The 18,466-nt window shown below is 40.1% G+C and overlaps 1 protein-coding gene across 10 annotated transcripts in view; it reads left to right on the top strand.

Annotated features, from left to right (window-relative positions):
* MYO1B (myosin IB) overlaps positions 1-16,570 on the top strand; it is a 163,944-nt gene extending 147,374 nt beyond the window's left edge. For all 10 annotated transcript variants that reach the window (XM_036023160.1, XM_036023157.1, XM_036023158.1 and 7 more), the window contains 7 exons: positions 2,794-2,868; positions 4,313-4,447; positions 6,216-6,322; positions 8,845-8,977; positions 9,305-9,457; positions 10,881-11,008; positions 15,251-16,570. In XM_036023160.1, coding sequence (XP_035879053.1) covers positions 2,794-2,868; positions 4,313-4,447; positions 6,216-6,322; positions 8,845-8,977; positions 9,305-9,457; positions 10,881-11,008; positions 15,251-15,374 — 855 coding nt within the window. In that variant the 3' untranslated portion in view covers positions 15,375-16,570. The remainder of the gene's footprint in view (positions 1-2,793; positions 2,869-4,312; positions 4,448-6,215; positions 6,323-8,844; positions 8,978-9,304; positions 9,458-10,880; positions 11,009-15,250) is intronic.
* Positions 16,571-18,466: the final 1,896 nt, after the last annotated feature.

Genomic DNA, 18,466 nt, shown 5'->3' with positions numbered 1-18,466 from the left:
GTAGTTGAGCTAACAGCTGACCCACTGTCTGCAGGGACCAGCCGGGACGGCAGGCTTCTGTTTCTCTGTATCGACCAGCTCTGCTCTCCCGATGGCGCGGGAGCAGAGCCTTCTTTAAAGTGACCATCATTCTAATTGCTCAGCTTAGAAACCAAAGAATTTTGCTTAAATGTGAACAAATTTTGATGAATAAGACCAGCAGGGGATCATTCAGGTGAAAGAGACCTGTACGTTCACCTGGCTTCTCATGTATTTCAGCATGGTATTTGCGACTTTAGGTAAGGATGCACATAAGTTAATAGGACTGAGCTCTGGTAAACCTTGAGAAAACCTTTAGATGTACAGATTTTTGTCTCCCTAATATTCAACAACTCATCACTGCAGGGAGCCATCCATACTGTCTTTTGTGGATAATTAGGTCTCTTTTTAACCTTATTCCTCTTAGTTATTTTTAATTTAATATTATAGCAATTCATATTTTTCTATATACTTGAATATTATCCAGAAACCATTGACCTTGGATATGACCAGCATTAGCAGTAACCATAAACTCTGCTTTGCATAAGCTGCATTCTTTCCATGAGTTTAGCATGTAAACCTTTAATATATTAACCTTCTTGATTATATTGAATATCTATGCAGCAATTTTTAAAGTAAATAAGTAACTTAAATATGAATTTAAGATGTGCTAGTTCAAGAATTCTGAACAAATTCTATAGCTACTTCTTCAAAAAACAAACTAAGGACTTTTTTCCCCATTTTATTCACATGTTCTAATTTGCATTCTAATTTTCATAAGGAAAGGAACAAACAACATTAGTCAGGATTTTTACTGTCTGTTGATTTCTACCAGCAGCATCATATTTCTTTTCAGTTTTCTGAATTTAACTAACTGCATATGATTTCAAAAAGACTTTCATTTTAGGAGTATGTGCCAGCAACCTAGAAACCAAACTCAGTTGGTAGGTGAATGCAGTTTTAGCTGAAGTTAACTGGGCTAACTGGACATAACTGTCTTTTTTTTTTTCAGTTTCCAGCAGAAGTATTTTAATGTTACCATGATTATGCAGTTACATTTCTTTGAGGTCCCAGAATATAATAATTTTATACTTTTCATTGTGAAGAATTATGTTGGTAATGAGCCACAGTCTTGCCCTTTTGAATGACCTGATTCTCATGGAATTTATTAGGAAGTTCAGTAGACCTTTTTTGGACCCCCGGGACCCACGAGTAGAGCCTGTTCTGTATGTTGGCATGGTGTCACCAGGCTCTTCCTGTGTGCAGCTGTTATTTCGGGAGAAAGGGCCTGTCCTGTGAACATGGAAAAGCAGGTTGCAGTGAGCTCAGTTACAGTGATGTCTAGTGTATGTCTAAGGATATGTTTTCATGAAACCTCACTCTAACTTTAAATTCTCTGCTTTTCTATGCTGTGAAGCAAGAACCAATTAATAGGTGCCAGTTTTCTTGTCCTTGTCCCTTCTAAGCTTGTAAGTTTGAGATTTGAAATGCTTATGAATCTAACAACTCCATGGCTAAAGGAGAAGTGATAATCAGTAACATAGAATACAAGTAAAAGGAAGGACTGCCTGTATGGTGTATGGGAGAATGCTTAACCCTCAATAATATGCCAGTGTAGAGAATGGATCCAGTGCTGAAATGCCCAGGGGGACCAGGCTGGTCATGTGGGTGAGAGAAGTAGCAGATGGGAGGTGGATTAGAACAATGGGGCCTCGTGCAGTTTGGAGCTTGCATTTCTCTTCTGAAGGCAGCCATAGCTACTCTGGGTCTCCTCCGTCCTTGATATGTGGGGATTGGGCTCACCGTTGCTAGATCTTAAAAAACTTTAGGAGAAACTTGCAATCTGAATTCCTGTGTGAAGTTCTTAACTTAAAATATGCATATGAAACATTTTTCTACAAATTGCATTTGGTTAGTAGGTTGCTGGTTTACCACCCCTAGTATAGGAATATTTTAAACATATGCAGTTAAACCCAGAAAACTGAAGACAAAAGAAAAAGGTACTTAATGTCTGAATTATTTAAGTAGTATAATATTTTGCTAAATTCTAACTCTCATTTATAGCTGGATGATAATAAATATTTTAAGTATTTCCCCCTCAATTTCAAAATTTAACTATCATTCATGCATTCAGTATTCTGCTCAGTTATTTTGTTAGACATGCATATACAATGTGAATACAACCGTGTAGCAGGGAAGAAGTAGGTAAACTAAAGCTATAATACGATGTCAAGTGCAGTGACAGTGTGCAGTAGCAGGACTGGTAGAAGTAGGGGTGAGAGAAAAATCAATGCACTTGGCTGGAAGACAATGGTAGTTCAGATCTTCTAATTAAATCTTATTTTTGTAGCATTCAATCCTCCTTGTGCGATGATGAGGTCCCATCTTCACAGGCAAGGCTTTGGAAACTGCGATGTAGCCCTTCAGGCCTTTTAAGTGAAAATTGCCTTAGGTCCTTTTTTTTGAAGTGTATTTTGAACTGACAAATTTGCAGCTATGCCTGTACAGTGTTTCTCAGCAAATCATTGGGTTTCTGAAAAACTAGTTGAAAGGATGTAAAATATCAAAACGTTCTGGAATTATCACCTTGCATCTCTTAAGGTCTTATTCTTTGTCTTACAATCTACAGTCTCAGTACGGTTCAGTTGTTTTCTACATCCAGGGAGGCACTTAGGGATGTCTGTGTCCCCACATTTTCATTTTTAATGGAGGTGTGTTGTCTGTGTGTGCATCGGCGGCCTCATGCTAACCCCTGTGTTCTGCTTCTTCTTAAAGGTCCGTAGGGAGTACAGGAAATTCTTCAGAGCCAATGCTGGAAAGAAAATTTATGAGTTTACGATTCAGAGAATTGTAAGTTTACATTTTATATGTGACTTGTTAGCATTATTGGATTAATTAGTAACAGCAGCAACGCAATAATGTGTGACTTATTTGACAACAATCAAACCATAACTGTGACACTGAGAGGTTGTGACTTTTTTTATCATCCCTCTTCAAATTCAGGCAGAACTGTATCAGAAAGAGTTATTTGTGGCCCATCTATAATTAATAAAATGTTCTTTTTTAAATAAAATGCTTTATTGAACAGAGAGAACATAGTTTGGGGGACTGTGAGGCAACTCTTATCTGTCTTTTCTTAATAAGGGCACTAAACCCATCATGGGAGCTCCACTCTTATGACCTCATCTAAACTGAATTACCGCCCAAGGCCCCATCTCCTAATGCGATCCCATTGGGGGTTAGCGTTTCAGCATGGGAGTTTTGGGGGTACTAAGGTCTTGCCCCATTAACCTGCTATGAGCTGCCTCAGGGCGAGGCTGGCAAAGGAGTGAGTAGAGGGGAGAAAGAGAGCCAGGCTGTGCCAGTCTGCCAGAATGGATTCTAAAATCCCCGCTGCCGCCTTTCAGAGAAGTGTATGTAGTGCTGACTGGAGCACACTCTGAAGGCAGCTTGCTCTGCCTCTTAGATCTGTGACTTGAGTGAGCCCCTTAACTCCTGTGAGCTTCATTTCATTGTCTGTGAAATGGGGATAACAGCACAAAGCTTGTGAAGTTGTTGTAATGATTAAAGTGGAATAATGATATAAAGCTCTCACAGTTAAGTACTTACATACTTCGGAGGCAGTGCTGGCTGATGGGACTTTCTAGAATGATGAAAATGTTTTATGTCTTTGTGGTGCAGTAGAGTAACCACTAACCACATAGGTCTCTTGAGCACTTGAAATGCGTGTGACTGATGAACTGGATTTTTTATTTTACTTAATTTTAATTACTCAACATTTAAATCTAAATAGCCACACATGACTAGTACAGCTCTCTAGCATTAGCTGGTGTTAGTATTAATATTAGTATTAAAGCCCTGGCTGGTATAGCTGAATGGATTGAGTGCTGGCCTGCAAACCAAAGGGTCGCCAGTTCAATTACCAGTCAGGGCACATGCCTAGATTATGGGCTAGGTCCCCAGTCCAGGGCGTGCAAGACTGAAGCACACATTGATGTCTCTCTCCCTTTCTTTCTCTCTCCCTTCCCCTCTGTCTAAAAATAAATAAATAAAATCTTTTAAAAAATGTTAGTATTAGTGTTCATGTTTTTCTTTTGTCTAGCCATTTGGTAGAGTTCAGATTTCCACAACCAGTATAAGGGGTGGAATAGAGACTTTCCAGAGGACTTACAAAGTCTTACAGACTTACTAAATCCCTCTAAACACTGCTTTGTTTGCTTCTGGTTTATGGAAAATAATGACTTCTCTGATATCTTACTCATCTGGTGTTTTCTGTCAATCAAACCCATTGCAGGTGCAAAAATACTTTTTAGAAATGAAAACTAAGATGCCATCCTTATCACCGATAGACAAGAATTGGCCCTCAAGACCTTACCTATTTTTGGATTCTACTCATAAAGAGCTAAAAAGGATTTTCCACTTGTGGAGGGTAAAAATTGTCTTGCTACATTTTTTGGAGACTTATCATGCATTCTGAATGTTTGAGAAGTGCTTTCCAGAAGTGAGGTTTTATCACATTTTGCCTCTAGCCTGGAGGAGAATGACTTGAGGACACGGTACTATGAGTCACAGACCATACTCGGCTTTTTGTGGGAAAGCCCAGGGCAGCCGGGTGTCCCTGCTGTCCTCTGATTGGTGGTCGGGGAGGGGTGTGCGTGGCTGCCTTGTCTTCCCCTTTCAGATACCACTTGCCTGCAAATAGTTCAGATTTTGTTTTTTTCATCCTATCTGAAGGAATGATACTATAGGAGATAGAAATAATAAAATTGGAACAGTTTCACATGATATAGTTAAATCCTGTAAATTATCAACATATGAACTTATTGACCACAGACATACCTGTGAAGAAATATTTTGATGGACTAGAACTTCCGAGTCCCCTCAAATACATAAAGAGCTTAAAATTTTTCCCTCTATCTGAATTTAAAAAAGCTGAAAATCTATTTGATGTCGCCTGATATTTTGGCTCACCTACTTGTACCTGAGAGCATAACATGTAATTTAGGTGTTGCCTAGTGTGGTGTCCATGGGGCACTTGGGTAGATGTTGACTTTATTTTAGGAACTTAGTTGACAAATGAAATCCTAAATTAAATACATACAGGTATCAGATATGTAAGATCATTCGATCGAAGGTCTGTATTGCGTAAAAGAATGATTGGTGGATACATCTTTTGGGAAACTTTCCTATGCAGTGATGTGGGTTGTTCCTTACCAGAACAGCCTAGGAACAGAGTGACATCATCACTGATTCCTGTAATGGTTGGTACCAGCACAGCATGTGGAACTGGATTCGGAGTTCCGGTCCCTACCTTAGTGAGTCAGTTTGGAGAGATTCACCAGCATGTCAATGTGCGGTGGTTTGAGTCTGAAATAGAAAGCCTTTCAGAAATAATGATAGGACCACTCATGCTGGGGTCCAGCTCTGCTTCTACTCTCCCCTGGCTCCAACTCTCACCCTTCTCTCCCTTGGATGGGGGTGGAGATGGAGAGGGGTTTGTGGGCAGCAATGCCAGACTTCCTTTATACAGTTACGTCGCTGGTTCTCAACCACACCTATAACTGAATTCTCAGAATTCATCTAAAAACCCTAGCCCTGCTCCTCCCACCATCCCTCTCTCCTTTTCGTGAAATCTCAGAATTCGGGTGAAGAGGAGATTTCTCAGGGCTCATGTCCACTTTGGAAAGTGGTAGTGGGGGATTTGAAACAGTGTTTTTCAAACTACAGGTCATAGCATATTTGTGGGTTATGAAATCAATTTAGTAGACTACTACCTACATTTTTAAGTGAAATAGAAAAAATAGGGTACACAACATGTAGAAAGGATGAGTATTGTTTTTGTGAAGCTTCTGTGTTGGTTGACTGCATGTGTGTGTAAATGTGGCAGGTGTGTGCACTGGTTTGGCTCTCTGACGCTGTCCCGCTGTGAATGTGTACGGTGTGACAGCCTCAGGCCCAAGGGGTGGCTGTGGCTGACCTCCTGGTGAGGGGGAGCGGTGCCCCCAGCAAGGCCTATGCCGGCAGGGCCCTGAAAGCAATAAAACCAACAAAGAGCAAACACTCTTGGCCTTTTAAATGAATATTTCATACACATTTACTCTTGCTGTTATTAAATTGACTATTATATATAAGAATGAGTGATGATTTATTTATATAAGTGATGTCTTACTTTTTCTTCTTTTTTCCCTATTTCCCAGTGTAAAAAATACAGGGACCAATTCACAGACCAGAAGAAACTTATTTATGAAGAGAAACTAGAAGCCAGTGAACTCTTCAAAGACAAGAAGGCTTTATATCCATCTAGGTATTCTGGCTTTGCTTTATTCATAAAAGTCAGTCTTTTCAAGTAGAGTTTGATTTCAGTAATACATGAGAGATTTTTAATATTATGAGTTATTTTATGAGCAGCTGGATCTAAATACCATAAACACTTTGGAGCAGTGGTTTCCATTTGTTGGCTTATTCCATTGGCATTAGCTCAGACACTTCACTAAATAAATTAGAAGTCACTTAAGAAAGGATTTTATTTATGTATTTTTAGAGAGAGTGGAAGAGGGGGAGAAAGATAGGGAAAGAAACATCAGTGTGTGAGAGAAACATTGATCGGTTGCCTCTTGTACATTCCCCCACCAGGACCAAACCCACAACCCAGGCACGTGCCCTGACTGGGAACAGAGCAGGGGACCTTTCAGAGCAGGAGACCTTGCGCTTTGCAGAACACCCAACCACTTAAAAGATAAATTTACACTGTAAATTCCTGTTGGTTTTCCATAGTTTTCTGAGACTGGCACAGTTCCTGTTGGCCATATATTGTAATCACCATTCCAGTCTTCCTACTTTATTTAATAAGCTGGGTCAGAATCTCATTTTTAAGATAAATTCAGAGTGAGCCAGCATATCAGTTTTCCAGTACTGCTTGAGCCCTGGTCAGTGGAGGCCTTTGGTCTGCTAACTCACTGGGCGTGCTTTTGGCGGCCTGTGCAGCAATTCAGCTCCTTTATAGTAGGCACCAAATCCTCAGTAGGAGAGGCAATGCCCATTACAAGTTTGCCAGGTCGAGTCCCTGGAAAAGGCTGTCCAAATATTCTTACATCACCCAAGTTCATCATTTCCCCCACAGATTCTTATCCCTTTTTCATCTAGGATTTATAAAGAAAAGAGTAGATTGTACAATTTCAGGCCAAATCCATAACAACTTTTAGTTTCTTCCCAAGAATGGCCTAGAAATAAAAATGCATTATACGCTAAGTATATTCACCTTATTACGTATGGTATGTTTATATTCTGTCTTCAATGCACATTTGAAACCCCTTATGTTCCTTTTAAAGGATTAGAAGAACATAAGCTGCCAGATTCATTGGGTTTAAATATTTTAAAAGACACATCTTCCTTGGTCAGCTGACTTGGATGCTTGAGGTGGTATTTCAAACATAGTGTCTAAATCCAAAGTCGCCCCAAGTGCCTGCTATGCACAGCTTGTTCACACAGGATATTTGTCTGTGTGCTTTCTCTGGAAACTATTTTTATTTAACTTTTTCTTTATATATTTTTAACATGTAAGTAACCTTCTTAACTAACATTCCCAGTGGATGACTCTTCAGACACTGGAGAGAGAAAAATGCATTTTTGAAGAAATCAATTCAAAGGCTCTTAGCACTTTCTATTATTAAAAACACATTTGAATATGAACAACAACAAAAAATGTTAACACCAAGCCAAGTGTTTGGGGGTAGGGCATTTATCAGTTTGCAGGGCCAGTGGCAGGCTCATCCTGCAGCTGCCCCTTGGGCAGAATAATTTACCCTCCCACCACCTTGAGAGGCCCAGCCCCTGGGTGTCAGGGGCCTTTCTGTCCTGGGAGCTGTGAAGCTGTGACCACCTACATGGATTTTTCTTACTCCATTCTCCACCCACGACACTAGCATTTAAAGTTGTATGTGCAAGTTGCAAATTGCTAGAACTTCACAACTCAAAAGAAAGCTGCAGGGTTTTTTGTTTTGTTTTTGTACTTCTGTTGTGTGTGTGTGTGTGTGTGTATCTTTGAAGAAGCTGCCTGAGAGTGCCCCACCCCCAAACTCCACCCCAGATCTTTAGGAAATTGCTATCTTAGTGCTATGCTCATGATTATGCCTCCTGTAAGAAGTAGTTTGAAAGAAAACTGCTCTGATTCTAAATATTTACTAGGCCACATCTGTCCGTTTAGAGGCATATCTTGGGAGGACTGGCCCGATTTTTCTTTCATGTATTGCCTATTGAGAACTGGAATTCCATGATAATACTGTGCTATATAGTTTTCTTTTAAAGTGGTTGCCTTCTCCAGAAGGCTTATTGATTTTCTCACTCTCTGCAAGAAAATGAAATTTTTCCTTGGATCAGGTGATTGTAATGATTTGTGCTCTTTGTTCCATTGCTACATATTGTTTAAGGCATTAATAAGTCCTTTGTGAGCAGCTATTAACTTTGTATTAACAGATTGGAAGGAATTGCCTCTTCTTTCACATGATACCCCAGACTTGGGTCCTGGCTGTCATTCATGGATGTGATTTCTGTTTTGATTGTGCCATGTGATACGATTTTTACCAAAGCCCTGCTTACCAAATGCTATGATATATCAAAAATATGTTTGAAATAGGTTTAAGCTTCTGTTTTCAACTTATATTTAGGACAGATGCAAGTATAATGTATAAAATACATAAAATAAATTTACTTTTTATGAAACTGTCAGACACTGTTTGAAATCAACTGACTTATCTTTTTCCAATAATACCTTTGTCTGAAACTCTTTGTAACATGAAGGTTTTGTTTTTTGTTGTTTTTTTGTTTTAGTGTTGGCCAGCCATTCCAAGGGGCTTACCTGGAAATCAATAAAAACCCCAAGTATAAGAAACTCAAAGATGCCATTGAAGAAAAGATTATCATTGCTGAAGTTGTGAACAAAATTAACCGTGCAAATGGGAAGGTAAAACTGCTAGCCCTGAAGACTTGTAAGAAGTGTTTAACTTTAATTTTCTGATTACTAAAACTTGTATTTCACATTCCCAGCAGAATTACTATGAAGGGAGTTATTTCTCCCTACCTTTAAGGTTAGGAGGAATTTTACTTGTTTTCTGAAATTTTTGTGAATTAGAATACATCACCCAAGTTCAATGTGTTCTCAGTTTACATAGGTGTGCATATTGGAAGAAAATGTGCACTTCTGAAGATAACTAATGCTTTCAATTCATGGATGATAGAGGGTAATTTTGATCATTGGTTTTTCATCGGTTTTGTTTTGTTTTTGTTTTAGAGTACATCCCGGATTTTTCTCCTAACAAATAATAATCTCCTTCTTGCTGACCAAAAGTCTGGACAGATCAAGTCAGAGGTTCCCCTGGTGGATGTGACCAAAGTCTCCATGAGCTCCCAGAACGATGGCTTCTTCGCCATCCACCTCAAAGAGGTGAAGATTCCACTGTTGACTTGACTGAAAGGTTTCTGCATCTGTCCAGTCTCTCAGCCACTGATTTAAAATTTTCCAAAACTGAATAATCCGATTACTTGAAGATTATGTGTTCTTCTTACTGATTTGAAAACTTTGGCTATACTCCCACCTGTGTAAAGTCTCAGGCTTGGTTTTTCAATAATGGAGTAAGATTAATCACTTAATGACTTGTTCACTTGAGTTACAATTTCACTGAATAGCTCTTGTTTGCACCCACTGTGATGTGCATTATTTTGAGAATAAATGCATGGGAATATGAAGATGTTTTAAACTATGCTTTCTCCTGTGGTTTTATCTATATACCAATTTAGTAAATGTCTGGGTAACCTTTAATTTTAGGGTTTCTAAGTACAGAATGCAGCTACAGTGAACTGCCTAATAATCTGGACCTAAAGATTTTTTTTATGTTCTGTGCTTTACACTTACCCAGGACCTCCTGCCTTGAATCTCTGGAGTTGGTCTCACTAACTTTATAGTGACCTTGGCTAAGCTGTTTAACTTTCATGTGCCTACCTTATTTTCCTCCTCCTTAAAGTGGGGGGAATAGTAGTACCTATTTCACAGTATTATTATAAGGATTAAATGTAAAGTGCTTCACATAGTGTTTGTCACCTAGTAAACAGTTACTGAATAGACAGGTCAGCAAATGGTAATCACATTTAGGGACTTGTGTCTAGCGATTGCTACACCTCTACCCAGCTGATTAAAAACTTAAGAAAATCCCATAAGCTTAGTTCAGCCTGTTTTCCCAACTGTGAATCTTAACCTAAGGGGAGCATATCAAATCCTAAGACAGTGATTCTGAACCTTGATCACACATTAAAATAGTACTGATGCTCAGGCCACATCCCCAGTTCAACCAAGTCAGTTTGTTGGAATGGGGCATGAGCATCCTGTTTTTCAGAAGCTCTCTAGACAGTCCCTTGTGCAGCTGAGGTGGAGAGCCACTGCCTGGGATATTTATTGGAATTGTTATTGTTCTTGTGTATTTAACCAAATCACTGAGGAGTTTTTTAGACAGTTTTTTCGGAATGAGTCGCAGGTTAGGGCACTGCTGGTCGAACCTGAATATCTAAACAGATCACCCTGGGATCTTGCTGGGAGTTCGTCTTCAGTGGGCCTGCGGCAGGGCCTGCGGGCCTGCGGTGCTCCTGGTCCGTTGAACACCATCGGGCAGCAGGGGCTTAGGTAGCCTTACTGAAGTGCTCTGAGCAAGCCGGAAGAAATAAGGCTTTTGTAATTACTGTTTATTCGGAAGAGTGAACTCCCGTAGTGGATGTTTTAAAGAGACTGTAAATACTTTTTCAGCCAAGCCTGTAAAACGTGTACCTCCTAAGCTGCTTTTGCTTGTGATAGTCTGACTCTTGGCTTGTCCTCGCAGGGCTCTGAAGCAGCCAGTAAAGGAGACTTTCTCTTCAGCAGTGACCACCTGATTGAAATGGCCACCAAGCTCTATCGGACGACTCTCAGCCAAACCCAGCAGAAGCTCAATATTGAAATTTCTGATGAGTATGTTCATGAATTACTTGAATATGCTTTTTTGCTTTTAGCTTAGTTGCTTTAGTTAAGCCATCTGATCTCCTTAGTTTATACAACCACAGCTTGTTAAGTACCAAGTATGTGTCTGTCCTTTGTTCTAGATGATGGATGGGCAGTGAACGACCAAGGTTCTGACTTCATGTACCTGACATCCTAGTGGTGGGGAAAAAGAAGCACAAATAAAATAATAAATAGGTGACATGACTTTAGTTAGTGGCAAGTGCTTATGGAGAGGAGGAAATAGGCTAAAGGTCAGAGGGTGTTGTTTTTAGTGTGGAGGTCAGGAGGGCCTCTTTTTAGTGACATTGGTGTTGAGACTGGAATCCAGGGAGCAAAACAGGCAACATTCTGGGGAGATGCCTTCTGGTACAAGGAGGCAGCAGATGCAAAGGCCCTGAGACAGGAGTCAATTTTGTGACATCAAATGGTTGGAAAAGACCCTGGAAAGAGGCAGGAGCTTGGCCGCATGGAGTTTGGTAGCTGAGGTGGGGAGTTGAGATTTTACTGAGGATGGTGGAAAGCCACTGTAGGTTTTGAGCAAGAGTGTGCCACGATCTGACTTACTGTTTTCAAAGATCACTTTGGCTGCAGTGTGGAAAGTAGCTATAGGGAGGCAAGAGCGGAAGCAGAGAAAATCGTAGGTTTTCCGAGCAGTCTATGGTAAGGATGATGTGGCTTAGGCGAGGGAGTGAGTGGGAGCTTGTGAGAAGTAGTCAGGTTCCAAATGTGGTTCGAAGGAAAACACGAGGCCTTACGCACAGATTGGGTGTGAGGTTTGGGGACTGAACCCAAAGGGTGATACTATTTACTGCAATAGTTGACACTGAGAAAAGAGGGTTTGGGGGGTGACCAGGTAGGGTTGTATTTGAGATGCATTTATTGTCACATGTTGATAACTGGTACTATAGAATAAGCATTCCATGTTGACAAGGGTTTAGTAGTGTTAAGACTGCATACATTTGAAATTTGCGTTGTTTCCTTTACATTACAGCTCTGATTATAGGGACATTATTTGCAAGCATCCCCCCATTTATTCAGTCTGTGAATATGAGATCATGTGAATGAATTCGAGTTACCATGTTGTTTGATACTTCATTACTTTTCAGCAAATTGTTTACTAGTTGCTTATGTACTTTTTTGTATTTATAGTAAAAATTTACACAACTAGATTGTTCAGGAAATGATTTTATTTTCCAACCAAGATTTTGCCAGCCTGTTCTATTTTAACCCTTTTGAAAAGTCTTTCTAAATTCACACCCATTTCTACCCCTTGAAGTCAAATGTACTCTCCTTGATGTGTCAGGATTTACAGAACCTTAGTTCATTGTCTGTTCTCATGTTACACTAAGAATGGTGTTTAGATTGGGTGGGAGATTGGCCTTATGTGTACTCTGCATTGGAAATTGCGGTTTGGACTCAATAACTTTTCTGTTATTGAGTCCTTTCTCATAAAACAAAAAATATTAGGGAAAAAAGATAATAGCTAATTGGGTTCCAGTTAATTATAGTTTTAACCTGATAGAGCCTGTTAGAGCTCTAAACTCTCTTTAGTTGAAATTTTTCATAACTTGGGACGCTGGGCTCCTGTTTTGGTAGGACTGCCAAATCCCACTATCGTGGAAGATTATGTGTGTTCCAGGTGCAGAAGCTCCTCTGTATAGGGATGAAGCAGCCTTGTAGGTGGTCGGCTGGATAATAAGGCAGTATTTACAGAGAAAATCATACCAGCAACCAGGCCACAAAGGATTGCCACCTTTAAGCATTTCCCAAACTGGTGTCCTAAGAACACTGCCTTTGCAAGATGTTAATAATGAAGAAAATGTTCTCTGGTGCAAATTTACAATCTGCCTCAACTATAGCCCTTCTCAGGGCCTCTGGAGCTTTGCTGCACACTAGGACTCCCCTGAGGGGCTCCAGGGAAGAGCGTGTTCCTCAAAGGGAGCAGCCGCAGAAGCCCTCCAGTGGCTCTCCCAGCTCGTGTTTGCGGCACCTGCAGAACAGTGATGGGGAGGTTTGCCTCTGGGCTTCAGGGACCCTGCCGTGTCCCAGAGATGGTGTGATGTTCCGGATGTGTAAGCATGATTTGCACTGTGTGGCCATGTGAAGAAAACAACATTCAGTAGCATTTACAAACCAGCCCAAAACACCGTTCCTTCTCTGATTGCTAATTATTGGCTGGCCTCATACAAATAAAACAGCTGATGCAACCTGGCACAGCAGCCGGGGCCCCTTGCCCAGGCAGCGTGGACACCTCGCGGCAAAGTTCCCATGTAGCCTCCGTTTTGTAACCTGTGAGCACTCTTAAGCAGGGATTATATAATTGTTTTGGAAAGCACCTTAAATTTAAACAAAATTTTATAAAGTCATGGGCAGGGGTTTTCATGATGTATAGGTTCCAACCCTAAATGCCGTCGGTCCATTTCATTGCCAGCACAATGAACAGCCTGTGGTTCAATGCCCAAACCTTCCTCAGTGGAGCCTTTTCAGAATCAGAAGCTGGTCTTCCAACAAACCCAGTGTCCCTAGTTGTTATGGATAAACTGCATGTCAGTTTATAGGGGCAGAGTCAAAGTCCTCTTTATTCCTTTGTAGGGTTTTAAAATGCACGCTTAGAGCAAGCGTTGAATTCATCAACTCAACTGTTGTCATTCCCAGTTCTTAAACTTCCAGACTGTTCAAACTGTAAATGGTTGCATTTTTTGGACATTGAATAAGAGGTGTAGTATTTCACATTATTTCTAGCATGAAACATGAACATGGAATATGAGCGTGGAGATAGTTACATGCTAAAATTATTGGGGAAAGAGCTCCCTATACATTTGTTATACTGCAAGTGGTCTTTGAATGTTAAAATGTAAAAGTATTTGATTTTTTTAAATGTGTGTATTTGTGTTAAGCATGAGAGATGTTTTTTTTTCTGTGACACACATAGATAAAAGTGTACGTGCTGCATCTCAGAGAGGCGAATTGGGAACTATAGCTCTTTTCAGTGTTTTCAAGTCGGAAAAAAACCCAGCCCATTTAAAAGCTAAGAAATACTATCGCTTTAAAACGACTGATGAATCAGAAGCTCATGTGTCACATTTTACTTCAGTAGGCATTTGCCAAACGTGGGCTAATTAGACCTTGAAACTGAGACTCATGTGTGCAGAGCAGGGCTGTTTCCGTCTTTGCTGTTGTCATGCATGCCAGCGAGCATGTGGTGCCACGTGGTTGTTGGAGTAACTCATGTAGTTATATTCCACTAAACCAGAAAAGTGTTCCCTGAGAAGCGTACTGTAAATGTGGTGACATTACCCTGATTCCGAGGGTGGGGAGAAAAGAGCAGTGGTTTGGCTGTGGGAACCATGAGGTTCTGGTCCAGCATGTCACTCTCAAATATCCCCGGAGACACCGTTTCCAGGGCAGGGACCTTGTGTTACACATCTGGTGTCCCTCACAGCACCCAGGGGCAGCCGGTGGTGTGTTTGTGTAGGAAAGTGTGGACAGGCGCTTGACCCTTGACAACACGTGAGAGGGAAGATGTGGCCTGGGCACTGCTTCCCACGGTTGCCACATGTGCCACCGGTGGGACAGGAAGCGGCTTCCCGTGCCCACTGATGGACTGTTCAAAATTGTATGATTTACATGTGTTTTAAATGGGTATTAGAAATGTAAGTGGCACATCAAACTCCTGATTTTATCATTGTCATTCTGCAGGACACCACTGCTTTCAAGCATGTATTTATTTAGGCTAGAAATAACGGTTAGCATAATAATGTAGATACGGCCAAAATTGTGTAGGACATATATGAAGAACCAAAGTTTAGAAACCACAATCTGTAGGCCCTCCAGACTGTTTCTTTTTCTGAGACTCTTTATTTTATTTTCTTATTTTGTTTGTGATTTAATAGAACCCCTTCCCTAGTTTATATTTTTGCTCTGCAGAAATGGAGAAAAATGGAAAAATAGCATGTTGGTCTTCCATTTGCAACATGGAAACAAGTATTCTTAACCCTTCTGACCTTACAGGAATGTGAGGAGTTAATGAACTTCAGATTCCTGAAGGCTAAATGATGACTGCTGGAAGTTGAATACCTGATGACATGATCCGTGCATAGAAGGGCCAGTGCGAAGGGGGGATACTCTGTCCGCCAAGAAACAGAAGCTAGATGTTGCATAAGCATCAGCTGTTTTGTGTATACTTTCATTTGTCTTGCTTTTCTCTCCTAGGTTCCTGGTGCAGTTCAGACAGGACAAAGTATGTGTGAAGTTTATTCAGGGCAGCCAGAAAAATGGGAGTGTCCCAACGTGCAAACGAAAAAACAACCGTCTCCTGGAAGTCGCTGTTCCTTAACCAGTGCCTCGCTCCTCTCTGCTTTCATGGACTTGTTTCTTTGTAATAGTGCAATTCGGTTTTGTTTTGTTCTGTTTGGGGTTCATTGTATGTTTGGGAATCGTCAAAGGCTAATACCAGTAGAGTCCCTTGGCAAAATAAAAATATTTGACTAATCAACTTTTATTATTGGAATAGTTTTAACCCTTGAAGTGCACATTCTGTGCACAGTCCTGGGAGAGGATTGTAGACACTAACAGTGTCCATGCCATGTCATTACATGTTCTTTGTTTAGTCATCATGTTAGTGCTGTGTACCCTAAATCAACATACTACTTACAAGTCATTAATACATCTAAGCATAGGAAACAGTCTTAAAAGATAGTGCATTCACTCATCCAGTATTTATTGAATGCCTGCTCTGTGCTAGGCACTGTGCTAGATGGTATGAAAAGTTATTAGGATTTGTTTTGTAATTGTTTTTAAGGCCATTGCATTCTGGCTGGTTTGTGCTGGCTTTGCTAGGGCTAGGAGAGTTTAAGGATGTTGAGACCAAAACAGTCACTGTTAGGACAGACAGTGTGGTTACGGATCCTGCCGTGTGGCTTTGCCAATGTGGACTTCAGGATGGGCTGGTCCTCAGAAGGAGAAACACCTGACTGGGTAAAATGCCTCCACGTGCCCATTTGAAGAGAGAAAGTTGACATTTGAACGGGACTTTTAACTTGTTTAGATCTCTTGTGATTCCTTAGAAAACAGAGTCATTCTTATTTTAGAAAAAGTGACAGGAACAGTCCAGTAAGATTGTATTTTCTGTTTCTGATAAACAACGTATATGATCCTGCATATGCTAATATCTGCAGTGTTGTTTTCACACCAATTTGAGTAACGATTTTAAACAGCTCATGCATTGGAGAGCTGAAAGCCTTTCAGATTGGGGCAAACATTCTATATGATGTGCAATAAACATCCAAGACATTTTCTGAAAGTTTTATTTATAATATACATTTTGTATGAGAGAGATGATTGGTACAGGCTACATATTTTAATCAAGGATCAAAATTGTGTTAAATTTCAGGAACTTTTTTTTCAAATTTACCATAAGGATTTATTTTGGAAGCTACATTTTAAACTTTGAAATCAAACTGTTTCGTATTTGGGAGGATAATGTATATACAATGGTGTGATAAATAATAAAACTGTTCTACTTTGGTGCCATGCCCTGAATCACAGCTGTATCTTTGTGTTTAGAGGTGCTTTCCTATGTGTGTGTCAATGTACTGTCACACAGAAAGGCTTTCGATCCAAACATTTTATGTTCTCTGTGTCATTGAATTTCACTTATCTTTTATAAGCCAGAAATGTATATTGAAAGTATTTTCTGGGGATTTTCTTTTCATTTTGTACTTAAAAATATTGCTTCCATAAAGAAATTCTCAGAGGCTTTTGTGTTCTTTGGTCCCAAGAAAGGAGACAATTACTTCCCCTTAGTCTTCTCCAAAGCGTACCTCAAGTGGGAGATCGATGATTCCTGAAATTGGTGAGGAGACATTTGGACCTGAGAGATGTTTTATATTTCATTTTATTTTTATTGAGTTTCTTGGGGTGACATTGGTTAATAAAATTATATAGGTGTCTGGTGGGCAATTCTATAATACGTCATCTGTGTTGTATTGTGCATTCACCACCCAAGTCAAGCCTCCTTCCATCACCATTTATCCCCCACTTTACCCTCATCTACTCTCCCCACCCCCTTTCCCTCTGGTAATCACCATGCTGTTGTCTGTGTTGATGAGGTTTTTTGTTTGTTTGTTTGTCTGTTTGTTTGTTTAATCCCTTCACCTTTCTCACCCAGCCACTAACCCCTTCCCCTCTGATATCTGTCAGCCTGTTCTGTATCTGTGGGTCTGTTTTGTTTGTTAATTTATTTTGTATATTAGATGCCACATTTTTGTAAAGAGTGGTTTTAAAAATATTTAATATGTTCACATTGTTCAAAGAACAAATAAGTATAAAAAGATGTAAGCTCTGCATGTCATCAGTCACCCATTTGGTCAGTTCTCATGTCCCCCCATAAGTTAACTTTTGTTTTTAGTTGCTTTTGCATTACTTTCAGCATACAAGAGGAAAGAAAAATATGGATTGTTACCTCTTTATTTAGCAAACCAAAGCTAATATATTACAGGCATTGTTCTTTGCCTTTTTCAGTCTTCATTCTTTCTACAGGGGCATAGTGCCCTGTCGTATGCATGCACTATCATGTATTTATCCAGTCCGCAGTGATCATCACTGGGTTGCTTCCTGAAGGGACGTGTAAGTCCAGGATAGAGAGGACCAATGGTTCAGGGGTCTACTTGTTAAATTTCCCAAATACTTTATTTGCAGATGGTGCATTATGATGATTAGCAATAATAGAAGTTATAATCATGTGTATCTTTATAAAGTAGTTTTAAAAGAGAATGCTTTTGCATATACATACATTACTGAAGTGTTTAATAATGTCTGGTCATGAAATTCATTGTAGGTGGGTTATGACTAGACTTGGTGGAAAAGGTTTTCTGAACTTTAGCAAGAAAACTTCCCTATATGTCAGGGTGAAATCTGCCTCCTTAGAGCTCCCTAAACTAAGCTGGCCAGTGGCGGAGAGCACCCTTAATGCAGTTGGAGTGAGAATTCCTAGTGCTTTCAATATGTGTAGTGATGCCTCCTTTCTTTTCCAGAGGGAACATCCTAGCAATTGAGGAACATGTAATTGCTGAGAGCAATTATTTAGAGATTTTCAGCTCAGAAATGGAATATTAAACCTTGGTTTTCAATCTTGAGGTTAGAGTTGACTGCCCTTCAGAGGAATGTCAGTCACTTTTCTGTTGGAAGCCCTTTACGCTCACCACTGGGGAAAGCAGTGGTAACTTGACCTCCCTGAAAATGAGCAGAGGCCCCACACCCCAGGTTACCCCTGTAAGAACAATATTTCCCAAAATGTCACTGAGGCAACCTAGATCAAAATTGCAAAGAAAACTTGTATTAACAAAGCAAAAAATGCAGATTCCTAGGCTGTACTTCATCCCAATGGAATCAGAGTCTCTGGAATAGAGTGTGAAAGTAGGCACTTCA

This window comes from Phyllostomus discolor, chromosome 4, assembly GCF_004126475.2.
Source record: "Phyllostomus discolor isolate MPI-MPIP mPhyDis1 chromosome 4, mPhyDis1.pri.v3, whole genome shotgun sequence".
NCBI classification, from domain to species: Eukaryota; Metazoa; Chordata; class Mammalia; order Chiroptera; family Phyllostomidae; genus Phyllostomus; species Phyllostomus discolor.
The sequence above is the reverse complement of the archived record's forward strand: the minus strand, read 5'-3'. Positions and strand labels throughout refer to the sequence as shown.